At 43.8% G+C, this 23807-nt stretch overlaps 1 protein-coding gene across 5 annotated transcripts in view; it reads left to right on the top strand.

Moving 5' to 3' along the window:
• LOC147424229 (protein ZINC INDUCED FACILITATOR-LIKE 1-like) overlaps nt 1–23557 on the top strand; it is a 72830-nt gene extending 49273 nt beyond the window's left edge. Inside the window, exons 8-18 of one of the 5 annotated variants that reach the window (XM_086500932.1) lie at nt 2031–2080; nt 2141–2216; nt 14116–14346; nt 14431–14518; nt 14609–14694; nt 15009–15116; nt 21166–21210; nt 22100–22188; nt 22915–22958; nt 23085–23132; nt 23237–23557. In XM_086500932.1, the coding sequence (XP_086357058.1) occupies nt 2031–2080; nt 2141–2216; nt 14116–14346; nt 14431–14518; nt 14609–14694; nt 15009–15116; nt 21166–21210; nt 22100–22188; nt 22915–22958; nt 23085–23132; nt 23237–23394 (1023 nt within the window). In that variant the 3' untranslated portion in view covers nt 23395–23557. The remainder of the gene's footprint in view (nt 1–2030; nt 2081–2140; nt 2217–14115; nt 14347–14430; nt 14519–14608; nt 14695–15008; nt 15117–21165; nt 21211–22099; nt 22189–22914; nt 22959–23084; nt 23133–23236) is intronic. The other 4 variants (XM_086500936.1, XM_086500933.1, XM_086500934.1 and 1 more) reach the window with 4 other exon arrangements.
• Nucleotides 23558–23807: the final 250 nt, after the last annotated feature.

Here is a 23807-nt window from a genome sequence, read left to right as displayed (position 1 = left end):
CTACAGTATCAAGCACCAAGTACCCATAGTACCTAGTCTTTAACCTCGCAATATCAAGCATTTATGCAATACAATATCAAGCACCAAGTACCCGTAGCACTCAGTCCTTAGCCTCGCAATATCAAGCATTTACGCAATACCCTTCAGTACCTCATCAGTACCTAGCATCAGTAGCATCAAGTACCCATTAGCATCTCAACATCTCATCATTTAGCATCATTGAATCAGCTTTTTTGTGCAAGAAGCAAGTACTTTCTGTGGCTCTGTGATAGAGCAAGGAGGCCCTCAACTTGAGGGTGGTTGGGACCCGACATGCCGTGTCGTCTCTCTCTCTCTCTCTCTCTCTCTCTCTCTCTCTCTTTATATATATATATATATATATATATATATATGAAGACGGGCCTCTACTTCCCTCCCATATTGTCTACACATTGTATTGCTTAGTTCACACATTTCACGCCTTTCACCTTTCACACCTATCAGCTTAGTTTAGGATTCCGCAGTATTTATATTTTGTTATCCTAGTTTAATTTATTTTGTTAATCTGACTTTGTATCAAATACTCTGCATTGTAACTTTTTGGTCTCATAGGTCACTTTGGCCTTTTGAAGATGTTAATATAACATTTCATTTCATTTCTCTCTCTCTCGCTCTCTCTCTCTCTCTCTCTCTAGATAGAGTCATGAGGTATCAGGATCAGAGATGCCTTGGCTTATATCTACTTGAGCTACACGGACATAGAGATAGTCTGCTGAGGAGACATGGAGTACGACAGTCACGGAGACAGATCACAGACTTCTTTGGACCGAGGGAGCCAGGAGACCAACCACCAGCACAGGGTTGTACCCGCATTCATACCAGAGGCACCCTCATTGACAAGGCGACTGAGCTCGGGAGATCCAGACGACCACGATCGAGACACAGGAGCACACTCCATCGACGGAGACTCTAGTAGAGGATCAGAGGCATTCTAGCACGACACCCAGATTGTCATTGAGGGCCTATTCTACATTTTCACATTTCACATTTCACACTTCATTTTCAGTTTTCATTTTTTACAATCAGTACTTTTTGTACTTGTACTTCAGACATTGTATTAGATTCACCATTTTGTATTTGATGGTCTCATAGGTCATTTTGGCCTTTTGAAGACGCTAATATTTCATTTCATTTCATTTCTCTCTCTCTCTCTCTCTCTCTCTCTCTCTCTCTCTCTCTCTCTCTCTCTCTTTGTGTCTCTCTTTCATTCAGTTCAGTTCAGTTCTTTCAAGCGACGTAAAGTTTGTGTGGAGTACTAGATTTGAGCTAAATCCTTAAAACACTTCCGCTGTACCTGACACTTTTGGTCTCATCCTATCAGATATCATTATCACTAATGGTCACTCCATATGCCCCCCTCCATCATTAAATTCCCTTTTTGGTCCATCATACTTTGTTAGAGGCTGTTTCCTGGAATGGTAAAGGCCTTCTCCTCAAATAGCCGCCTAATAGAGAGGAAGAGAGATGAGGAGGAGGAGAGTGAGGGAGGAGGGAGACAGAGAGTTTTAATAATGTATACTTTTCAAATGGTTTGCAACGAAGCCTTCACAATACATTTAAATTCACTTGGGGACTTAATAATACCAAATGATTGCCAAAAGATACCTTTCTAATTCTGTCTGTAATGACTTCTTGATCTAAACTCGTCTTACTGAAACACCTGTGTGTATAATTCAGTGTTCTGCTTTTTTTGCTTATCATATCTGGGCAGTTAATGCTTTGTGAGGCTTTAACCTATCATATTTTTTTAAATATTTCACGACGAAACCTTCACACTACAATTAAATTCACCTGAGAACTTAATAATACCATAATATTGCCAAGAGATACCATTCTAATTGTGTATGTAATGACTTTTTGATCTAACTCTTGCCATACTGAAAAACCTGTGTAAACTTCAGTGTTTTGCTTTTTTTGCTAATCATACCTGAGCAGATGATGCTTTATGAGGCTTTAAGCTGAGTATTTGTGATGTCTTGCCTTTTTTTCAGCCTTCAAGACAGTATCCTTCTTTATTTCCCGAAGGATCATTGTTTGACAGGTAACATTTCAGAATTTAAGAGAGTGCATGTTCTGTTTGATATTCAAACTGTTTATGCAGGTTTCCCTACGCTTTACCTTGCTTATGTATTTCGGCGTTTGCAGTTCCAGCACTTGTTTCAGGCTTTTGGATTCCTGTGAGTGATTTATCACTAGGCAAACGCCAGTTACTATCTTCCATTCCTTTTGCATTCCTGAATGGCATGAAGCTGTAGCTTGCTATGCCAATCAAGTTGCTATTCAGAATGCTTTTGGAGTTGAAAATTGTGGTTGAAATTGTGACATAGATGGCTGATGGCACGTGTTTCTTATACTATGAGGTTGATGTGTGACATGGTACCTCACCATGGACTTCTAGGGGATGATCATATCTCAAGATTGACATCATTATCTTCGTATGATTTGACTCATGGGAGATTTTCAGACACATTTGAGGCCTCTGCCTCTTGCTTAATCCCATGGATCTATCATGCTACCACATCTCGATGTGTTTTTTTTTTCATTTTCCTTTGTCTTTAATCTTTTGCCTTCTACTTTACTCACCTTCTGCAATTCGAGGATGGTTGCTCTAATATCAGAGGGCGATATGACGGTCTTTAGATTTAGGGTTTCTTTTGCTAGGCCAAAGAGGCAGGCGACTTGATCCCTAGAAGGTGGCTCGTTCTTAAACTCGTCATACGGGGAGTTCCTCTGTGCCAGAGTAGATCTCTCTATCCACTTTCCAGACACCATTTCTCTGGAAATTCCTTATTTCCCCTCTAGAGCTGTTCTCTCAAACATTTTATCAGAATCTCCGGAGATGCAACTTTTTGGGTCTCATAGGTCATTTTGGCCTCTTGAAGACGTTAAATATAACATTTCATTTCATTTCATTTATTCATGGCAGATTTTCTCTCCCAAGGAGAGGGTGGATTTTCTCTCTAGATAACGTAGAGAACTCATTTCTGCTAGCAATTTTACTTTTCATTGCTTCCTATTGCCCTCTCAAGAAACAAAAGAACATCTTATGCTTATGCTTTCGTGGGTGAAAATTGCGAGAGTGGAGTTTTTGATATAATTTATCTCTCTCTCTCTCTCTCTCTCTCTCTCTCTCTCTTTTGGGAATTTTATTTACATTAATTGCATGAGATCATCTTGCACTTATGTCTTTCTCTCTCTCTCTCTCTCTCTCTCATCTTGCACTTCTTTGTACTTTTTTGGTATTAGATTCACCACATGTAACCTTTTGGTATCATAGGTCATTTTGGCCTTTTGAAGACGTTAATATTACAGGACTTGGCACTCGACACGGAAGCCGTCAATGTCTTGCCTATTTGCAAGTCGCGTGCAAAGGCAACCTTCATGCAGCGGATGGCGCAGATGGAGAGGGAAATGAAGGAGTGGAAAACAGAGTTGGAAGGATGGTGGAAGGAGAAGGCCAACCTCCTTCAGATAGTCTTCAATGAAGGCGCACAATGGAAGAAGGAGAAAAAGATTAACGCAGAAATATAAACACTCAAACAAGAAGTCTCAGTCCTCAAACAGGAGAACCCAAACGCCGAGATATGGACAATCAAAAAAGAAGTCTCTGCCTTTAAACATGAGCTTGCGTATAGAGTAAGCAATGGACTAGAGGAAGGCGAATTTCAGCCCTAGGTAATAGATGAAATCAAGGAAATCAAGGAACAGGTTAGGATGATCACAGAGGAAGAGAAACTGAGTGTGGCAAAGACATCTTCATGGGCGGAGATGATAACAAGGACACAGAAAAAGGCGGATGAGGCCGAAAAATGGATTGAGGTCGCCAAGAATGGGAAAGGTCAAGAAATCCCTTGTACACCGACGCTTATCAACATGACCCTCGAAGAGGAACAAAGAAGGCGGATGCGAGCACTACATGTGAGAGTGACCGGTCTCAAGGACATAAGCAATGTGGCGAAAGAGGTCACAAGCCTTACATCCGTGATGGGGATGGAGAAACCTTTGCACACAAAGGCATGGAGGGTAGGTAAGAAAAGTGACGGCACGGGAGAGTCTTCAAAGGAGAGAGCTCTCATACTACGCTTCCCCTCGTTGGAAGAGAAGAAGGAATTCTTGAGGAAGAGCGCCTACTCTCAAAAGTATTTTCCTCGGGGATGACCTGACTCTCTCACAGCTTGCACATATGAGAGAGGTAATGCCAGAGATTACAGCGGGAACAGAGAAGGGAAAGATAGCCTTTTACAAAGATGGACGGGTGGTGATTTTAGAGCGGCGCACTGCATGACGGTGCGAGACCTATGGGACCACAATGAAGATGGCTACCTAGAATTGTAATAGGTCTATGAGGTTGGACGTGGGTGGTGCATTTGAGGACAGTTTCAAAGACAAGGATATTGTATTCTTCTCAGAGACTCATCAAGCCCCTAGACAGGTCATGCCACATGTGATGGGATAGAGATGGGAGACAGCTCACAGGACAAATGCGAGATCTAAGCATAGGAGTAGAGGTTCAGGAGGAGTAGTAGTGCTATTCAGAGAGGAACTACAACCATTACTGCATATTGTACGAAGAGATGATCATGCTAGATATGTGTGGGTGAGACTGAGAGCTGACACAGGTCGATTCCTATATATTGCCATATGTTACTATCCTCCCAGTACATCCGTGTATGTTGCATCCAGAGGGCAGTCGCCTTTCTCTATTCTAGATGATGACATATGGGAGTTTTCTAGGGATGGTGATATCATTCTGAACGGGCAACTCGCAGACAGTCTTCTACGACACTTCAGATGAGATGCATAGAGAATTGGATGTGGGTGAGTTGGGACTTGACAGATGTTGAGATGACAAAGAGCAGATGGAGTATGGGAGATACCTCATGGAAATGACGACTACACATGGATTAGCCATACTTAATGGCTTACAGCGATTTCCCGAAGCAATCGGTTTCACATGCTTTCCACACAGACATGGGGCCAGTACAATGGATTATGTTATGACACAACCGAGCTTTGTTTCTTGCATTCAAGATTTCACAGTGGGAGCCAGAGCAGTAGATCATGCTCTCTTGACACTGTCCGTTAAATTTCAGTATAGTACAACCTTGACATCAAGAGGCAGGTCACACACCCGTTATACATTTACACCAGAGATTGATTTCGTTTATACAGAGGAGATCTAGGACCGTCTATTGGAAGGCACAACTGACACAAATGGTACAGGCCTCTCAGTGGAGGAGTGCACCACTCTATTGACTGAGACACTGCATGGGGCTGCATCAGTGGCATACCCACACACTCAGCCGGGCAAGAGACGACATTCTGGGAGCATGCCCCAAAATAGTTGGTATGATGAGGAGTGCAGAGAGATGAGAGTCCAGCTTCAGAGGATCTTCTTTTAGGAGTCATCGCTTACAGACAGTCTCGGATTGCTTTCCGACGCCTTGCGCGACGGAAGAAGCGAGCTTACCTAGCTCAGATGGAGCGAAACTTATATCAGATGTTCTTGAGTAGGGACTCAAGAGAGGCATGGCGACTCTTCCATGAGCACTCCCCTCTTCCAGTGATTACTTCACCTGATGTGTGGGGCCAATATGCGACATCGTTATATATTGTTCCTGGACAGGAACCCTTCCAGATCCTACCAAGCCTTGCCCAACTACGAGCACTTTCTTTACACCTGAGATGGTACAAAGGGCCATCAACAGGATGAGGACCGAGAAGGCATATGATCACGATGATCTAGTAGCGGAGCCCTTTATATATGCCAGGGATACGCTGATGGAGGTTCTCGCAGTGTTGTTTAATCGTGCCATGTGTGAGGGATTACCTGAGACTTGGAGGTTGTCTAATATTGTGCCCATTTTCAAGGTTGGTGACCCTATAGAGCCTGGGAACTACCGCACTATTATGGTTGGACACACATTGGCACGGTTGTATGCATCTATTCTGGAGCAACACTCGAGTAATTGGGCAGAGGGCGAGGATGTACGAGCAAAGGGTCAGGCCGGCTTCAAGAGCGGTTTCTCCACTCTTGATCATATTCTGACACTGAGGGCCATCATTGAGGAGGGTAGAGCACATGGGAGACGGATCTATTGTAGCTTTGTGGATTTTCGCAAAGCATTTGACATGGTACCAAGAGCTCGATTGATGCGTAGATTGCAGGAGATGGGGGTGCCCATAGAGGTGATTTGGGGGATTATGTCTTTGTACAGATCAGTGGTGGGACATCATACATGTACGCACTCCGGAAGGGGTATCTAATTTAGTTCACTCTACTATTGGAGTGAAACAGGGCTGCCCATTGTCTCCTACTCTATTTGGTGTGTATGTTGATGAGGTGTCCGATTACATTGACAGAGAGGGTGACAGGGGTGCCCAGCTGGCAGGGACGTGGATCCCATTGTTGCTAGCTGATGATATTGTGCTGATATCTGACTCATCAGAAGGTATGCAACGACATTTGGATGCACTACGCAGTTTTGCAGAGGATAGTGGACTGTGTGTAAATCTAGGTAAAACCAAGGTTATGGTGTTTAACACCACACCGCAATGGGTCAGGAGATCAGTACCTACTTTCAAATATGGTCAGGAGATTGTGGAGTATACAGATGCATACACTTACCTGGGGGTATTCTTTAGTGGGCCGAGATTTTCTTTGAGAAGAGCAGCAGAGACTAGATTGACTAGAGCTGGTGCGGCCCTGGGAGGAATGGAGAGGATGTGTTCGTAGGTTGAGTTCCAGGAACCTAGGACAAAGTTATGGCTCTTTGATATTTTGGTTGCCTCTACTATGTTATATGGGGTGCAGGTTTGGGGACCTTCTATAGGCCAGGATGGTTGGAGGTGTATGGAGAAGCCCCTGATATCTATGATCTCTCGGCTGATTAGAGCCAAGGTTTCCGTACCGCATGATATCATTCGAGCGGAATTAGCTGCCCCCCCTATGGAGATTGAGGCGCTTACCAGATCAGTCTCCTTTGTACACAGTCTTTGGGATACCACCTGAGACAGATATGCCAAGGTGGCTCTAGAGTCCTCCAGACAATTAGCTCTTAATGGGGATACATCATGCTGGTATGCATAGATGGCATCATGGTTTCAGACACATGGTTTCACCATGGACAGGTTGCCTCCTTTTCAATACTCTCTACAAGCACCCTTGAGTTCTCTAACATGGGTAGAGATTAATAGACTCATTCGTTAGGATCTGATCCAGCTGGACACGAGGAGGACATGGATAGAGCCGGTACAAGAGTTGGGCACGAAGATGGCTTTCTATAGAGAGCATCTGTCACCAGCGTGTGACTACTATCTATCCTTTTTGTTGATTTCTTTCTTATTATCTATTTACTTTCACTTTTTGGAAACACCCCTCGGGAAATCTAACTGCCCTGCATTGCATAGCTAGTGTGGAACTGTCCAGAGGGAGTCCAGGCTTGAGGGCAAGAGAGCACTAAGGTTGGACAAAGACTATGGTTAGCCAAAGTGGGGTCATTGACTAGCCAAAGTGGAATCCTTTGCTACAAAGGCTACATTTCAGTTCTGGATGTGGCCGCAGTGTACAAAGAGGGTCGGATGACCTAGAAAGATACAATGGCAGCATCTCCTAAAATTTAGGGAACTGCTATTTTGGGACCTGAAAATGTGTTGACGTCATTACCTCCGGAATGACAAAGGGAACATTTTCTTACTCTGCCGTGAAGTCAACTGGGCAGCCGGTTGGGAGATTTTTAGGCGGCAACCCCGAAACGGGAAAATGCTTGTAAATGTGCCAAGTGGCACCTTCTGGTGCACTTGCTTCATGCAACAAGAGTTGGCGCTGAATTTAGGAGGGGGAGAGCCTCATTTTCAGTTTTGTCACAGGTTAAGTGCTATGGAGTGCTTGCTTTCCCTCTTATGCACAGTGCGGTGCCAGGAGTGATGCCCTGCACGCTACGCACTGCCCTCTCTCTCCCCTTTGGCAGTATGTTATGCCCCACTAGTGGGCTCTTCATTTGACCAATGTACAGTTGTGTGGGTTCATGCACGATTGCCGAGGCAAGAGCCTCTTGCACAGGTACTGGATTAGCTAGCGGCTAATCCCCCCGCAGGTACAGGTGAATTCGGAGAGGTTTCACGCGAGAAATCTCGTCCGATTCAAAGGGCAAGTAGCCCTACAGGTGCGGGAGCTCGAGGACTTGCTACGGATGCGACCGGCACGCGAAACGGAGCCCGAAACAGTGAATTACAGCCTGCTGTGTATTTTTGCAGGTTTAGGGTTTTGGCCCTAAACGGACCCTAATACCCCCAGGAGGTTCGGGGACGCAAGGGGACCGTTGTACAGGCGATCTGGCGCATTTTCAGGGCTGAAAACAGAGAATTCAGCGTGCTGCAGATTCTCGCCAGGGTGTACTGAAGGTGGTGGGAAGACTTGTTGCATTGCCTGTAAGTTGCTTCCCTGCACATTAGAACCAGCTATAGGCTGCTGAAAAGTGGCGGGCTGAATTGGTACAGCTTGAAAAACTGGCATCTCAGCCACGTGTTCTTGCACCTTAGGCATAGGTTGTGGAGGTTGCATGTTCTCCGTCAAGTGTACAAGTGTTTCCATTGACTGTGCGGTATGAATTTTCTTGTGCTCGAGCCTTAACAGGCTTTTGAATATGATCCAGTGACCCAACTTGTTGAGACGGAACAGGAGGTTGCAGAAAGGCTAAAAACCTCGGATTCTGCATTACTTGTGTGAACATAGCCACAGCAGTAGCCAACTGGGTCCTGAAGAGATCATCATCTGTCTGTGGTGGTCTTGAGGACTCACCCACTTCATGTGTCTGTTGACCCTGTGAAGAGGAAACCTTTTCAGTCACATCATCTGGTCTGTCAGCCATAATTGCAATTCCCTGTGTCTGGTCTATGATCCCCTGTGTCTTCAAGCCCAAAACTGACCAAGGCTCACTTCTATGGGAAAAAGTGATTTAATCCCGTCGATGGAACCATGAAACCGGCCTGTTCAATCCAAAAAGGGCGGTAGACTTTACTTCAAACCTTGATTTAGCTTTCACCCATTATTAGTCGTCTATTATACCTGCGCTATAGTGACACAAGAGAGGGGAATGGGATACAGATGCTAGAATGCACCTGTATGAGAAGACCGACACTAGATTGGCCCCTAATTTAGGCGCCCCTTTCGGTATTTCTTTATTGTTTAAAAGAGGGAATATACGCTGTGGTTCTTTCCAAGCTGCCCCGCATAACCTTGACTGAATTTTGACTGTTCTGGCTTGATTTCGGCAGCATAACTGTACTAGAACCCTTCACAATCAGTATTCCCACGCATTGGCCGACTTTCCCGACGCATAAGGTAGGTTGCAAATCGAAGGCTTCCAGGTAAAGTGATAACACAGTTGGTGACTCTGCAAGTTCACCTTCTTCCATCCACTTAGCATCCATTGGTGGATAGTTTCAAAGCTAAATGGATTGTCAGTGTGACAATGGCTTCTGAAACAAATGATGTACATGGTATTTAAAGTGAGCTCAAATGAAATACCTGTTACATGAATGTTAGAGCTCTACAGATTGTCAGTTTGGCAATTGCTCTTATGGAATGTCCAAAAGTTTGGTTAGTGCTATAGAAGTGAGTATTTCTTGTCAGTTTGTCAAGGATACAATGATTGCTTCTATTGAAGAGTACATGTGTAACTGCATTCTTAAACTGTCGGTTTGGGTATGCTCGAAAGTGTTACGAGATCCAACGTGTACTATAAGACAATGGCAAAATGTGCAGCTATCATTTTGTCATTGGAAAGTTAGTGACTCAAAGCAATGGCAGAGTGCGAAGCTACCACTATGTCATTGGGACAGGGTTCACACGCAGGCAATACATGAGTCGACGAGGTGTTGAATACACCAGGGTTGACAATGAGCATGTATGTGTCGTATATGTGTCGACAGGTGTTGAATACATCAGTGTTGACAGTAAGCATGCACGACATAGATGCAAACGAGGACGTTTGAGATTTCAAGAGGGGGGTATGTCACCAACGTGTGACTACTATCTATCCTTTTTGTTGATTTCTTTCTTATTATCTATTTACTTTCACTTTTTGGAAACTCCCCTCGGGAAATCTAACTGCCCTGCATTGCATAGCTAGTGTGGAACTGCCCAGAGGGAGTCCAGGCCTGAGGGCAAGAGAGCACTAAGGTTGGACAAAGACTATGGTTAGCCAAAGTGGGGTCATTGACTAGCCAAAGTGGAATCCTTTGCTACAAAGGCTACATTTCAGTTCTGGATGTGGCCGCAGTGTACAAAGAGGGTCGGATGACCTAGAAAGATACAATGGCAGCATCTCCTAAAATTTAGGGAACTGCTATTTTGGGACCTGAAAATGTGTTGACGTCATTACCTCCGGAATGACAAAGGGAACATTTTCTTACTCTGCCGTGAAGTCAACTGGGCAGCCGGTTGGGAGATTTTTAGGCGGCAACCCCGAAACGGGAAAATGCTTGTAAATGTGCCAAGTGGCACCTTCTGGTGCACTTGCCTCATGCAACAAGAGTTGGCACTGAATTTAGGAGGGGGAGAGCCTCATTTTCAGTTTTGTCACAGGTTAAGAGCTATGGAGTGCTTGCTTTCCCTCTTATGCACAGTGCGGTGCCAGGAGTGATGCCCTGCACGCTACGCACTGCCCTCTCTCTCCCCTTTGGCAGTATGTTATGCCCCACTAGTGGGCTCTTCATTTGACCAATGTACAGTTGTGTGGGTTCATGCGCGATTGCCGAGGCAAGAGCCTCTTGCACAGGTACTGGATTAGCTAGCGGCTAATCCCCCCGTAGGTACAGGTGAATTCGGAGAGGTTTCACGCCAGAAATCTCGTCCGATTCAAAGGGCAAGTAGCCCTACAGGTGCGGGAGCTCGAGGACTTGCTACGGATGCGACCGGCACGCGAAACGGAGCCCGAAACAGTGAATTACAGCCTGCTGTGTATTTTTGCAGGTTTAGGGTTTTGGCCCTAAACGGACCCTAATACCCCCAGGAGGTTCGGGGACGCAAGGGGACCGTTGTACAGGCGATCTGGCGCATTTTCAGGGCTGAAAACAGAGAATTCAGCGTGCTGCAGATTCTCGCCAGGTTTTGCAAAGTGCCCGTATGCGTCGGGAAAGTCGGCCAATGCGTGGGAATACTGATTGTGAAGGGTTCTAGTACAGTTATGCTACCGAAATCAAGCCAGAACAGTCAAAATTCAGTCAAGGTTGTGCGGGGCAGCTTGGAAAGAACCACAACGTATATTCCCTCTTTTAAACAATAAAGAAATACCGAAAGGGGCGCCTAAATTAGGGGCCAATCTGGTGTCGGTCTTCTCATACAGGTGCATTCTAGCATCTGTATCCCATTCCCCTCTTGTGTCACTATAGCGCAGGTATAATAGACGACTAATAATGGGTGAAAGCTAAATCAAGGTTTGAAGTAAAGTCTACCGCCCTTTTTGGATTGAACAGGCCGGTTTCAGCATCTCCTTCACCTCACGTGGGATGGGTTTGTGATTCGACCTAGCTATATGGACACGCATCTTTCGCATGGTTTGCGTTGTGCCATTGGCCAGATACGCACGTCCTCACATCAGCTCGAGATTGACACTGGCAGATTCAGAGGGACACCAGCAGATAGCAGGATATGCCGCTTATGCCATCTAGAGCCAGAGACAGAAGTACATTACATATGTCATTGCACACAGTGTACTATGAGATACGAGGCCGTTTTCATTGTCTATTCAGAGAAGGTTTTGGGCCTTTATCTAGGGTCATGAGTTATGAGGATCAAAGATGTCTTGGGCTATATCTACTTGAGTTACACAAGCATAGAGAAACTTTACTGAGGAGAGCTGAAGAGAGACATCGCTAGAGACAGACCATAGATTTCTTTACACTAGATATTGTACACCCAGAAGAACAGACAGAGGAGCAGCCAACGGTGGATAAGTCTACCCGCACTGCTGGCATTCTCATAGACTGAGCTTTGGAGCTAGAGAGATCTAGACGACCCTGATGGAGAAGAGGAGCTACACAGTTTCGAAGGAGGCTACAGCAAAGGATTCAAGCCATACTCTCTCGTCGTCCAGAGTGCAGATGAAGATGGATCTCTACTCCCCTCCCAGATTGTCTTCACATTGTACTGCTTAGTTTAGGATCCCGCAATATTTATATTTTGTTATCCTGGTTTAATTTATTTCGTTAATCTGACTTTTTATCAGATACACCACATTGTAACTTTCTGGTCTCATAGGTCACTTTGGCCTTTTGAAGACGTTAATATAACATTTCATTTCATTTCTCTCTCTCTCTCTCTCTCTCTCTCTCTCTCTCTTCTCCAACTCACGGAGGATGGTTTTGTGATCAGACCAAGATACATGGATACTCATCTATCCCACGGGATACGATGTGCTATTGGTCAGATACGCACATCCTCTCATCAGCTAGATATCGAGACAGGCAGATTTAGAGGAGTACCTGCTGAGTCCAGGATTTGTCAGGTGTGCTAGATAGAGCCAAAGATAGAGCTACATTACATATGTCATTGCCCAGTATACTATGAGATACGAGGCCGCTTTCACTGTCTATTCAGAGAGGGTTTTGGGCCACTCTCTAGAGTCATGAGATACCAGGATCAGAGATGCTTGGGATTATACTTACTGAAGATTCGCAAACACAGACAGGACCTCTTGAAGAGGGGCACAATGAGAAATGAAATGAAATGAAATGTTATATTAACGTCTTCAAAAGGCCAGAGTGACCTATGAGAGAGATCCAGCGACAACAGAAGATTACAGTTTTCTTTCAGTCACGGACAGAGGAGTTCGAGCAGCCCCCACAACATAACAACACCAGAGGCACCAGAGGCATATTGCTTGATCGGGCGATAGAGTTGGGGCGGTCCCGTCGCCCACGGATGAGGGGGCCCTCTCGACATCGACGCAGTTTGCGATAGAGGATCCATACCATACTGGCGCGACATAGGAGCCGTCTCGACAGAGTGCCTACCTTGGAGGACATTGAATCTCTATAGCCTTTTGGATACTGATGTATATGTATATGATGCCTCGACTGTCAGAGAGCTCCATTGTATCAGCTCATCCTTTGTATTCCCTTTGTATCACCTTTTACCCCACCCCTACCTACTATTTTCTTTTCAGTTCTTTGTACTTTTTGTACCCAGACCTGGTATTAGATTCACCATATGTAACCTTTTGGTCTCATAGGTCATTTTGGCCTTTTGAAGACGTTAATATTACATTTCATTTCATTTCATTTCTCTCTGTGTTACTGGCTTGTGAAAAGTTTTTTTAAAATTGCCTGATTCATAAGTTTGTAGCTAAATACCTTGAAGAGCTGATTTTCATAGCTTTGGGGCACCTGATTCTCTAAGGCCTTTAAATTCAAAGCCTTGGGGGCTGGTCATTGTCTAAAAGCAGTCGCACTTTCATTTCAGGATTAGGCATTCTTTGTCTTTTCATTGTCAGCTAAGTCATCGCCTGCAAGCATCAGATCATCTATGTAGAGCACAATGATTGTTGTAACCCCATTTTTACTCTGTGGATGTAGACATTTGGATCATTCCAGATCTTAGATATCTAACAGCCTCTGAAGGAAAGTATCTACCATTTCATTTGAAGCTGTTTAATGCCATATAGGGCCTTCTTCAACTGATAAAACCATTTGCTCTTTGAGTTGGAATCATGGAACCTGGGAGGTGCTACTCCAAGTGCATATGTCCTTGAGAGATTACCATTCAGAAAGGAAGATTTCACGTCCCTCCTTGTTAGCTAGGCTGTCCTGATAGTGTGCCATCTGAGTAGTGGGAACAAAACTGTTGATACTGGGAATTCTCTGCCAGTTCCTGACAGATTTGTCGATTTTCACTTGTCCATGCTTTTCCTGCTTTTTGTGTCGATAAGACCTGGTTAAGTACATTGTGTTTTTCATGCTTTTGATGTCAATAACCCTAGTAAAATAGATTGCTTGTTTATGAAAAATTACTTCAGTGTCTCAATGTTTGAAGGGTTGTCATTATAAGAAGTTATGGTGGTTTCTCTCTTTCAGGAAAGTCTTCATAATCATCAAGTGGGGTCTATAGGCGATGATATTGAGGTTCAGGAGGCCTTCAGGAAGAAACTCGGTGACACTGAAAGTGGGAACATAGATACTTACTGTATACAGGGTTCCAATATCGAAACACCCAAAGATAAAATGCCATTATGGAAAAACACTGGGACAGTATTGTCTATGTATGTTTACTGTGTGTGGGGACTACATTCAATGTCATTTTCTGAGGCAAGCAGTATAGTCTCATTAATGGTTAGATTTCTCTATTCACTCCAGTTTTTCAAATATGACATTTTAATCATTTCAATGCAGATATTCTCATTGTGGGCGGTTAGCCCTACTAGTTATGGCGGATTAGGCTTTACAACTAATGAAGTTGGTAATGTGCTTTCTTTATCTGGTGAGTTGGCAGCAATAATGTTTTGGTGAGCTGGATCATGATATGCTATTTGGTTCTCACACTTTTATGTATTTTGTCTTCTTTTGATAGGAGCTGCACTCTTTGTCTTTCAACTTTTTGTGATCGCTCCACTCACTAAGTTATTCGGAGCTGTGCGGATGGTTCAAATTTCTGCGGTAAGAGTCTAACTTTCTTATGTCAATTCGACATGTTGTGGTGTGAAGTTATCATCAACATTATCTGTTACTGGGGTCTGAGCATGATGCGCTTGCAAAGGTTATTGAATACTTTGGCAAAGCATTGAAAGTGAAAAAGCATCCCAAAAAAATGAGCATGTGGTTCATGTTGGTTATGAGGGTTAGGTCGTCTGTAGATACATGCATTTAGTTTCCAGAGAGAAAGGAGATCACTGGAACTTATTATGAATGCCTACGATTATTTGTACAGGATATTTATGCATACTCTTTATATGAGGAATGTTGTTTTTCAGGTGCTTACTATATTTCTGACTGCTGTATATCCTTTGATGGCAAGACTAAATGGGGTGGCACTTTGGGCTGTGTTAATCCTTTCACATATTATAAAGAATCTGCTATCAGTAAGTATTGGATCTACACTTTTATTGCTATCAGATGAATCTGGCCTCTTCATGGATTCATGTTAGAGGACATTGAATTTTTGCAATATGAAGCTTTTGTTCAAGTTGTGACTAGTTGATACCGTGATGTGTATGCCCCATCGATCACCGTTTAAAGTAATTATGGTTTGATTGATTGCTTTACTTAGATTTAGGCTTGATTATGCAGAGTCTATTCTGCATCACTATCGCCATGAAATAATGTCTACGATGAGCCCTTTGTATTGATGTTGTGTGCGTGTGTGAGGAAGAGCATATTTTGATAAATACACACCCACTATCAGGAGGCTCGTATGGCTGAGGATATGTATATGCATTTGATACTATGCGTGGTGGAGCTGATGGCTATATTGTCTTGTGGATATCTAACTTGAGTCCCAATCTGAGCCCTTCCTGGATTAACTAGGTGTATAATTAGGTCAAACAGATTCTTTGTTTGCTATCAGGGTCAGATTACATGCCATGCTGTAGTCTCATTTGAGCAGTTTGCCTCAACAGGGAGATTGTCATGGTATGCTAACTCAGCCTCAACCTAATGTACGACGATGGTCCTACAGAATGGACTTACCATGGATAACCTCACCATTAGACTATCTTTTTGTAAATCAGTTTGATTTAACTATCTGTGGGAAACCTCAAAGAGAGGAAAACCCACCAAAAAGATGTACAAGGAAAGGAACACAACAGTGTTCAGCTGTACAAAATATCTAAAAGCATTCATAAAAAAGCTGATGTATCTCCGCCGTGATATCACCAACTTCCAAGGCAAACCGCAGAGACTGTCGAAGGGAAATCCTGAAGAAAGGTAGAGGATCCGCATGAATGCTATGGAACATATAGCCATTACGTTGTCGCCACAGGCTCCAATATGCCCAAAACCTGACCCACATAAAGAAGACTGCAAAGCATTGCAACCGCTTATGGAAGACCGTCGAGGGAAAGGGAGCCGCATACACGCAGATACCTGACGAAGGAAATCTCGATTGACACAGCAATCCCACAAGAGGTGACAAACATCCTCCTCGGCAGATAAGCAACGGACACATGATGAAGGGCGGACACGGCACTTCCGAAGAAAGGTACCCTCTGGGAGCACACCAAGTAAACACCGCCAAAGAAACAACCGCTCTTTTAACGGCAAACGGCTTTCCCATATTGCAGATATAATCCTGCGCTACCAAATGTCCGATTTATGCATGATCAACAATCCATGGACGAGGCAGAAGAAGAGCATATGGCCGGCCAACAGAAATATCTTGAAGTGGCATTTCCCCAAGCTTCCAGTCAGACATTCGATCACCATCAGCCATAGGTGAAACGGGCAAAAAACCTGTCCAACATTTGCTGTAATTCTCTCCAGAAATGGCGATAATGCATGCCCAATCCAAAGCGGCGAGCGGCAAATGGAAACTTGAAAGTAAAACCAGCTGCATCCACTACATCCTCAACCACTCGAATGCCACGGCAAGAGAGAAAATACGCCTGGCGAGGCGAGCGGTTGACCAAAGTAAGAGAAAAAACCCACCATTCGACTATCACATGCTAAGATTTGGTACAGCTACACAGTTGCAGGTGCCTCTACATAGTCTTTGATGAATCCCCAGCTAATTGGGAAAAAGTTCCTTGAGTATTTGGGATACAGGCAGGTTCGTATGATCCTTAGTTTCGATGGAAGGAGGACCAGAGTTTAAAAGCGAATGCATTACCTTTATGCATAAAAATGGGGGCAAAAGAAAAGCTGCCCATAGATGCATGGAGTAAGGAAGAATAGATCGAAAGAGAGACTATTTCTAGTCAAGTTTGCTGATTTGGACAAAATGAATGAATTTCTCTCCCATTGACGCACCTTGTAAGGTGCTGGAACATTTTTGGAGGAAGATCTCACTCATGCTCAAGATTAAGCGCGCAACTGCTTGTTGAAGTCAAGGATTTTCCCTGTTTGTGAATCAAATAGGCCCCCCCCCCCCCGTTGCTTTAATCGTCAACTCACCAGTATGGCCTGAAGCTTTGAAACTTTAGCAACCATTCTAAGACCGTTGGCAAGATGAACCTCCAGGGCAAATAGCTTGTGCACATGCAGTGCAGTGCAGTGGTGGCTACTTCCGATGCGAAAGTGCACAAAGCCCACCACAGGTCCACCAGAGTCCCACCATGTCCCTGCGCACATCCATTGCATCCCTCTCACTGGCACCATCGCAACGTCATGGTAGAAGCCTAAACGGTCACCCCCGGTGGAGAGCGGGGAAAAGGGTGGTGTGTGTGTAATAAGTGTTAGGTGCAATGGAATGAATGTTGTTTTTTCTCAAGATTAGTGATCTTTATTGCTCAAGGTTCCTTTTAGTTCTTATGGAAAGAGAGAGAGCTTTCCATCTTATGGAGAGTGCTATGATCACGAAAAAAGTGAGTGGATATTGTGCGTGCAAATGAATGAGATTGAGAGAAGAGAGAGAAGAGATACGACACCGAGGGGTTGTAAAACCCTCCTCTGAAAGTCCCACTCTCGTCGGCGAGAGTGGTCTATTCTTTGATTGCACAAAGGTGTACAATGCGTATGCAATGGACTGATGCAATGGTCTATGCCGACGACGACGACGGTGACATGACGATGACGACTGGATGGCTGAATCTGGGATCTTCTTTAGGCTGAAATTCTTGGACTGTTTTAGGGCTGAAAATGATTGTTTTGGGCTATGTTCTTATGGCTGAAAATGGGGAATCATCTGCAACCGGCTAAGGGGAAACCTGCTACTTTATCCTGGCTGAAATCTTTGGCTGCGTTTTTAGGTTGCTTCCATGGCTGAGAAAATGCTGGATTAGGGCTGCAATCCAGAGCTGAAAACGCTGCCAAAAACGCTGGTCAAGGCTGCGTTTTTGCTGTTGAAAACGCTGAGGGTCTTGTGGCTTGGGGGGCTGATCTGCTAACGCCAGATGCAAGGGGTTCTTGCGATCAAGCAAGGGCTGAGAAAAACGGTGAGGAAAGAGGGTTCTTGGCGATGGAAAAGTGCTGAGGCTGATGGGGGTTTGAGGGGGTACTGCTGAGAAGTTGCCTGTTGAGCGGGAAGCTCCTACTGCCTCTTCTGCCAGAAAGTGCTAACTTGGGTTTGCTTATATATTAACTTAGCAAAATTGCCCTACCTACTTTTGTTGGAAAGTCACCTAAAAATAATAAGTGAAAATACCATTAAATAGGAAAATAGGCTAAATGCACTGGAAAATTCCCCTAACTCATGCTAATGGATTCTGATGGGAATTCCGATGATCATGCTGTGTGCAACCGGAGGATATGCATCTATGCTAAGTGACTGGGCATGCATGGTCTACGAATAGACTCACAAAAGTGCCAGGTCACTGCTAATCTAAAACTGACTGAATTGACGGGAACCCTGCTATGGTGTAGCTTGTCCACGGACACATAGGGTTGGGATGTGTGACGTGACAATAAGCAATGAGTGTGTAGGTTTCAATTATTAAAGTTATAGCATCTCAAGTGAAAGGCCCAATGTGATTCCAATATTTATTTTGACACTAGGTATTTATTTTACTTATTGTCAAAGTCTTGGGTAGGGTAATCTACTAAGGGGGTTACTTAAGGGCCCCCAGACTAGTATATAAGCAACACCTTGCCCCCATTGTATAATCACTATGTTTTAGAATGTAGTCAAGAGAAGTACCGCCACAAGCAACGTTTTTTTAGAGAGCAAGTAGCTTCCAACGTTTCCTGCATGGCGTTTTAAAATGCTACCGTGGTGATTTTTTTGGCAAGCAGAAGCGATAGGGCAATTTAGTGACAACGTTTTGAGACGCTATAAGCAGGAAGCACCGGCAACTCCTTCGGCCTCGGGTAAGATATTTTTTGTAGTTCTCTCTTCAATTCAATTCTACCTTTCTCAAAAAAAAAAAAAAAAAAAACTCCTTGGGCCTCCATATTTGGTGCATTCGAGAATGCTAGTAGAAAAGGTACCACGGAGCTTAGTTGAGCGTTCTAAAACGCTAATCCATCAAAGTCATTTGGAGCAACTCTTGCGGGAGGTGGTGGTGGGCTTCCCCTTTGCGTATCGAGACGCCTTGGCTAGGAGAAGTGGAGTGCAAAGACGAGGTCCACGGCTTGCCAAGGCTAGAACCGGCAAGGTGGTACTCCCTTACTCAAGTACCATCGACCAACACCAACTATCGGCTATGGAAAGTAAATCAACCAGCACACTGTTAGCAGCCTATGCACGGGTGAAGTTCTCAAGGAAGCCGTCAATATGTTTGGCTCGGGATTTTGAAGCCAAAATCAAATGCATGAGTTTGCTAGAGGACAAAGGCAAAGGCACGCTTGACGAGGACGACATGACCAATGCTCATCTAGCTGCCTCGGTACCCATGAGATTTGAGAGCCGTTGTTATAAATGCGAGACGATGCTTTGTTTGGCCGAGGCAATAGTAGGAACTCCCAAGAGGACAAAGGCAAATGCAATTGGACATAGATAAAGATTTGACGGAAGAGATCGGTATGGCACTCGTGATGGCGGCCACGATGCCAGATTTCTAGTTAGGTGGCGGTTGCCGCAACTAGCTTCAGCCCAAGGGAGGCTTGTGAGCGGCAAAGAGGGGCAAACAGTGCTCCCTACAAATGATTTGGACCCATGTGTTGGAGTTTGAGTTATCCGTGTTTGAACCTGTGGGTCGCAGTTCAAGGCACATGCATCTAGCAAGGAGCGAACGCAACATATAAAAACACTATGGAGGGGATTATGGACTAGATGTGTTTCAAGGTTCATTGTCTAGGAAGGTTTGGACGTGATGTGTTCGTAGGTCATGCATGGGGACTCTTGGACGTAGTATGGTCTACGGTTCAATTTTTCTACGAGGAAAACGGTGCTCAAGATGGCATTCTTCTAAGGTAAATGTTGGAGGTTGCATAACCGATGTGTATGCAGTGGATAGGATCCTCTGTTGGGTAGTATGCAGTGGATAGGATCCTTTGTTGTGTAGTATATAAGCAACCCCTCCCCCCCATTGTATAATCACTAATTCATTGCCCAGTTTGTTGGTTCAACAATACATCTCTCTCTCTCTCTCTCTCTCTCTCTCTCTCTCTCTCTCTCTCTCTTTCTCTAGCTCAGACATTGTAACAGATTCACCACTTTGTAACAGTTTGGTCTCATAGGTCATTCTGGCCTTTTGAAGACGTTAATATAACATTTCATTTCTCTCTCTCTCTCTCTCTCTCTCTCTCTCTCTAGCTCGACATGCAAGACGCCCAACTAGAGTTCTGAGATCCGATAGCGACCGATGAGAGATTTCATTTGAACCCACAAACCCCCCTCCCCCCCCCCCCCCCTTCCTCCCCCTTATTTCCTTTCTCCTTAGTGTTTTAGTGTCAATTCTTTGTAACTTGGTAACTTTGTAATTTCCGTTCTCAGACATGGTATCAGATTCACCAATTGTAACTTTTTGGTCTCATAGGTCATTTTGGCCTTTTGAAGACATTAATATAACATTTCATTTCATTTCTCTCTCTATCTCTCTCTCTCTCTCTCTCTCTTATTCTCCCCATTCCTCTATGCTTCCGCATCTTTGTCTTTGATACCAATTGCGTTTCATTTCTTGCTATTTCCTCAACGCATAATTTGCTTAGTTGTCGAGTATAGCTGAATATGAACACTACAATATGACGATGAGGATGACTAAGAGAATCAGAATGGCAGGTCTGATTTATACAAAAGTGCATCTGTTGATTTAATTTGAAGGTCAGCTTTGTCTTTTAACACGTTCTCCCTTCCTTTTCCATTTAAAAAAAGAGAGGAAACAAACCTTGTAGATTAAGGTGCTGTATATGGAGTTGCATACCTAGGATTGGTATGGTTGACCATACAAGGAAGATTACTGGTTTTCGTATGAGCCAAAAAGTAGTGATGGAATTTAGATGACTTCAATTATAATGCCACTTGAAGACCTCATTGAATTTTACATATTATGTATGCTACCATAATTTGTTTTCCTCTGATTATTCTACTTTGTGCAGGCAAGCGTGGTTGTTGGGTCATCTATACTCATCAACAATTCTGTTGTATGTATCGTTTATGGTCTTCCTTGTATCTAGCATTTGTGTGGTACAAAACTGTAGCTCGCAGTGTCTTTTTGATCTCTTCTTTTGCAATTTGTATCAAATGAAAGAATTGGGCAAACAATACACCAGTCTCATACACCAAAATTTATATGAAGAAATGTGACATTTGGGCATCATTGCTTGTGTCAAGGCATGTGAGTGGGGTTGCCTTTCAAAAAATTGTGGTGGCTAGCCTTTGAGGAAGAAATTCCTCTGCATGCTGCTCTTAAGTCTTGTATCTGTGCCTGCAAATTGGAGCCAATACAAATAGATTTTATAAAATTCTTTGCATATTGATTTTAACCAAAGAGGAGCACCTTTTGATGCCATTGAGGAGGTTGCTATGCCCTTGCTTTCATTGTAGAAATGTTGGGTTATTCCCCCGATATTGACAATGGAGGGGTTATTTCTCAATGAGTATAGCACTCTCAACTAGAGGCTGAGTAATTTAGATTTGAGGAGAGGATGCCAAAAGCTACATGCAAGAGCATTCACCACCCGACCAGAAAGCCAAAAAGCTGCGCACAAGAAGCCATATCCGAGTTGAGGGCCATGGAGTCAGACCCAAGAATGAAGTAGATGGTGATACTGTGAGGCTAGCCCTTGTGTTGTTGGTTTTACCTTGTGCCTTAATATGAACAGCAAGAATGGTAAATGGGCCATTATATCCTCTCATCCCCATCCAGGTCTAAGGATAGATTTATGATATAGCGCAGTTGGTGCTCTCTCTTTTTCTAGCAATGATTCTAGTTGGTTTTGTTTTTGTTTGCCTCAACATTAGACCCTCCATACCATCATGTCAAACTTTGTGCTATGTACAAACCATTGTGATTGTCTGAAACCAAACCAGATTGCTGCACACCGTGGAATTGCCAATGGAGTTTCAACAAGCATCATGTCACTTTTTAAGGCTATCGGACCAGCAACAGCAGGATTGATGTGAGTAAATATGTTCTCTTTGTTTTGCACATCTTGAGGTCCTTGTCACTCAGCAAACGGAAGACTTTTTAATGCAAGGGGGTATCTTATGCAAATGTAATACTTATCTGCTCTTACAATTTTTTCTTTCATTGCTTTTCAACATGGAAGCTGTCAGGTTGTTGAACATTTACAGCTTGTATATCTGAAGCTGTATTATAATCAGGCTGTTCTTCTTCAATTTAAGTGAAGTGAAGAGAAGGCAAGTAACTCCATATACCAGGATAGGGAAAAGTGACCAAAGTGTAGTCATACAAAAATGCTGCCTAAGGGCTACAACTTACTCCATGAAATGACAGCAGCATAGTATTTCTAAATTTGGTAGTCAAGCTGTTGCATGAAATCCGTTGGACTTTGGCAGGGCTTCCTGTTAATTGGATAGTAGGGATGGATCTTGCTAGCTTGGGCAAGGGAGAGGTTGTTTCAAGGTTGTTTATCTATCTTGGGCACTCTTGCCTCAAATGAAATATTTTTGGTGAACACTGGGTGAGAGAAAGGGTGCTAGAATTGCATGATCCCATATGACGGCTTAAGACGAAAATATTATATGACGTTGGCTTAAATGAAGGGACCCATTCACAAACTAAAGAAAGACATTCAGAAATTTGTATCTCTTTCTTCCTTGTCCTCTAAGAAACCTACTTCTGTGGTGAGTAGGTTTTGGTTAATATTGGGTTTTTTGGGCAGATTTTCATTGGGTCAGGCAAGGAATGATGCGGCTTTTCTTCCAGGTTGGTCAATTTATTTGCCTCCTCTTTTACTGTGAAAATGTGTGTGTTTTAGAGAGAGAGAGAGAGAGAGAGAGAGAGAGAGAGAGAGAGAGATTCTTACAATGTGGCTGTGGCAATGTTTATCAGGCATGTGGATGGTGTTTGCGTTGCTGACTCTGTTTGCACTTGTTGCGGGTATACCTTCATTCGGACCATTTTTACCAAAGTCTCTTAACAATCCATTGCCTGAAGAGGGCCTGTAAGTCATAGCCAACCATTAGCTTCTTGCTTCTTTTTAGGAAAGAACCAATCAGCAGCCCAAAAAAGAAAAAGCCTATTTTGCTATGACCCAAAAGGACACCAATCAGCCCATTTGCCAGATGGTGGGAAAAGTTGCCTCTCTGGCTTTTGCCTTTTTTTGATTAGTTTATTCTTTATACAGAGCTTCAGCCATTAGCCGTTGCATCCGGAGTCGAAATCACCAATATTTGACCTCATGGGTGTAATTCTCCCCATTGACTTTGTATATGTATATGTATATTTGTTTCTGCCAATGGCAAGTGGATTCAACCCCTTGCCATTGGCAGCTATGTGGTATTCCCCATTGATGTTTCCATTCATCGAGCGATCCTTGTTTTGAGCGAAGCATGGCATTACTTACCACCAGTGGCTGGGAAAAATTGTTTTTCCAATCCATATAATAAAATTCCTCTGCATTTTCGAGGAGGAAATTTCAGAAATTTGAGCTATTTTGTCGCGTTGCTACACTATTTTCCTCATAATTTAAGAATAATTTTTCTGGCTCCAAATCGACATGGTATTGAATTTTCAAGTGACGATCGTAAGCTGAGAAACGTGACGCCGTCATTT

The sequence above is a fragment of the Adiantum capillus-veneris genome, chromosome 26 (assembly GCF_014529385.1).
Source record: "Adiantum capillus-veneris isolate H3 chromosome 26, ASM1452938v2, whole genome shotgun sequence".
Classification (NCBI taxonomy): Eukaryota; Viridiplantae; Streptophyta; class Polypodiopsida; order Polypodiales; family Pteridaceae; genus Adiantum; species Adiantum capillus-veneris.
Note: the sequence above shows the minus strand (reverse complement) of the source record. Positions and strands in the feature narration are given on the sequence as shown.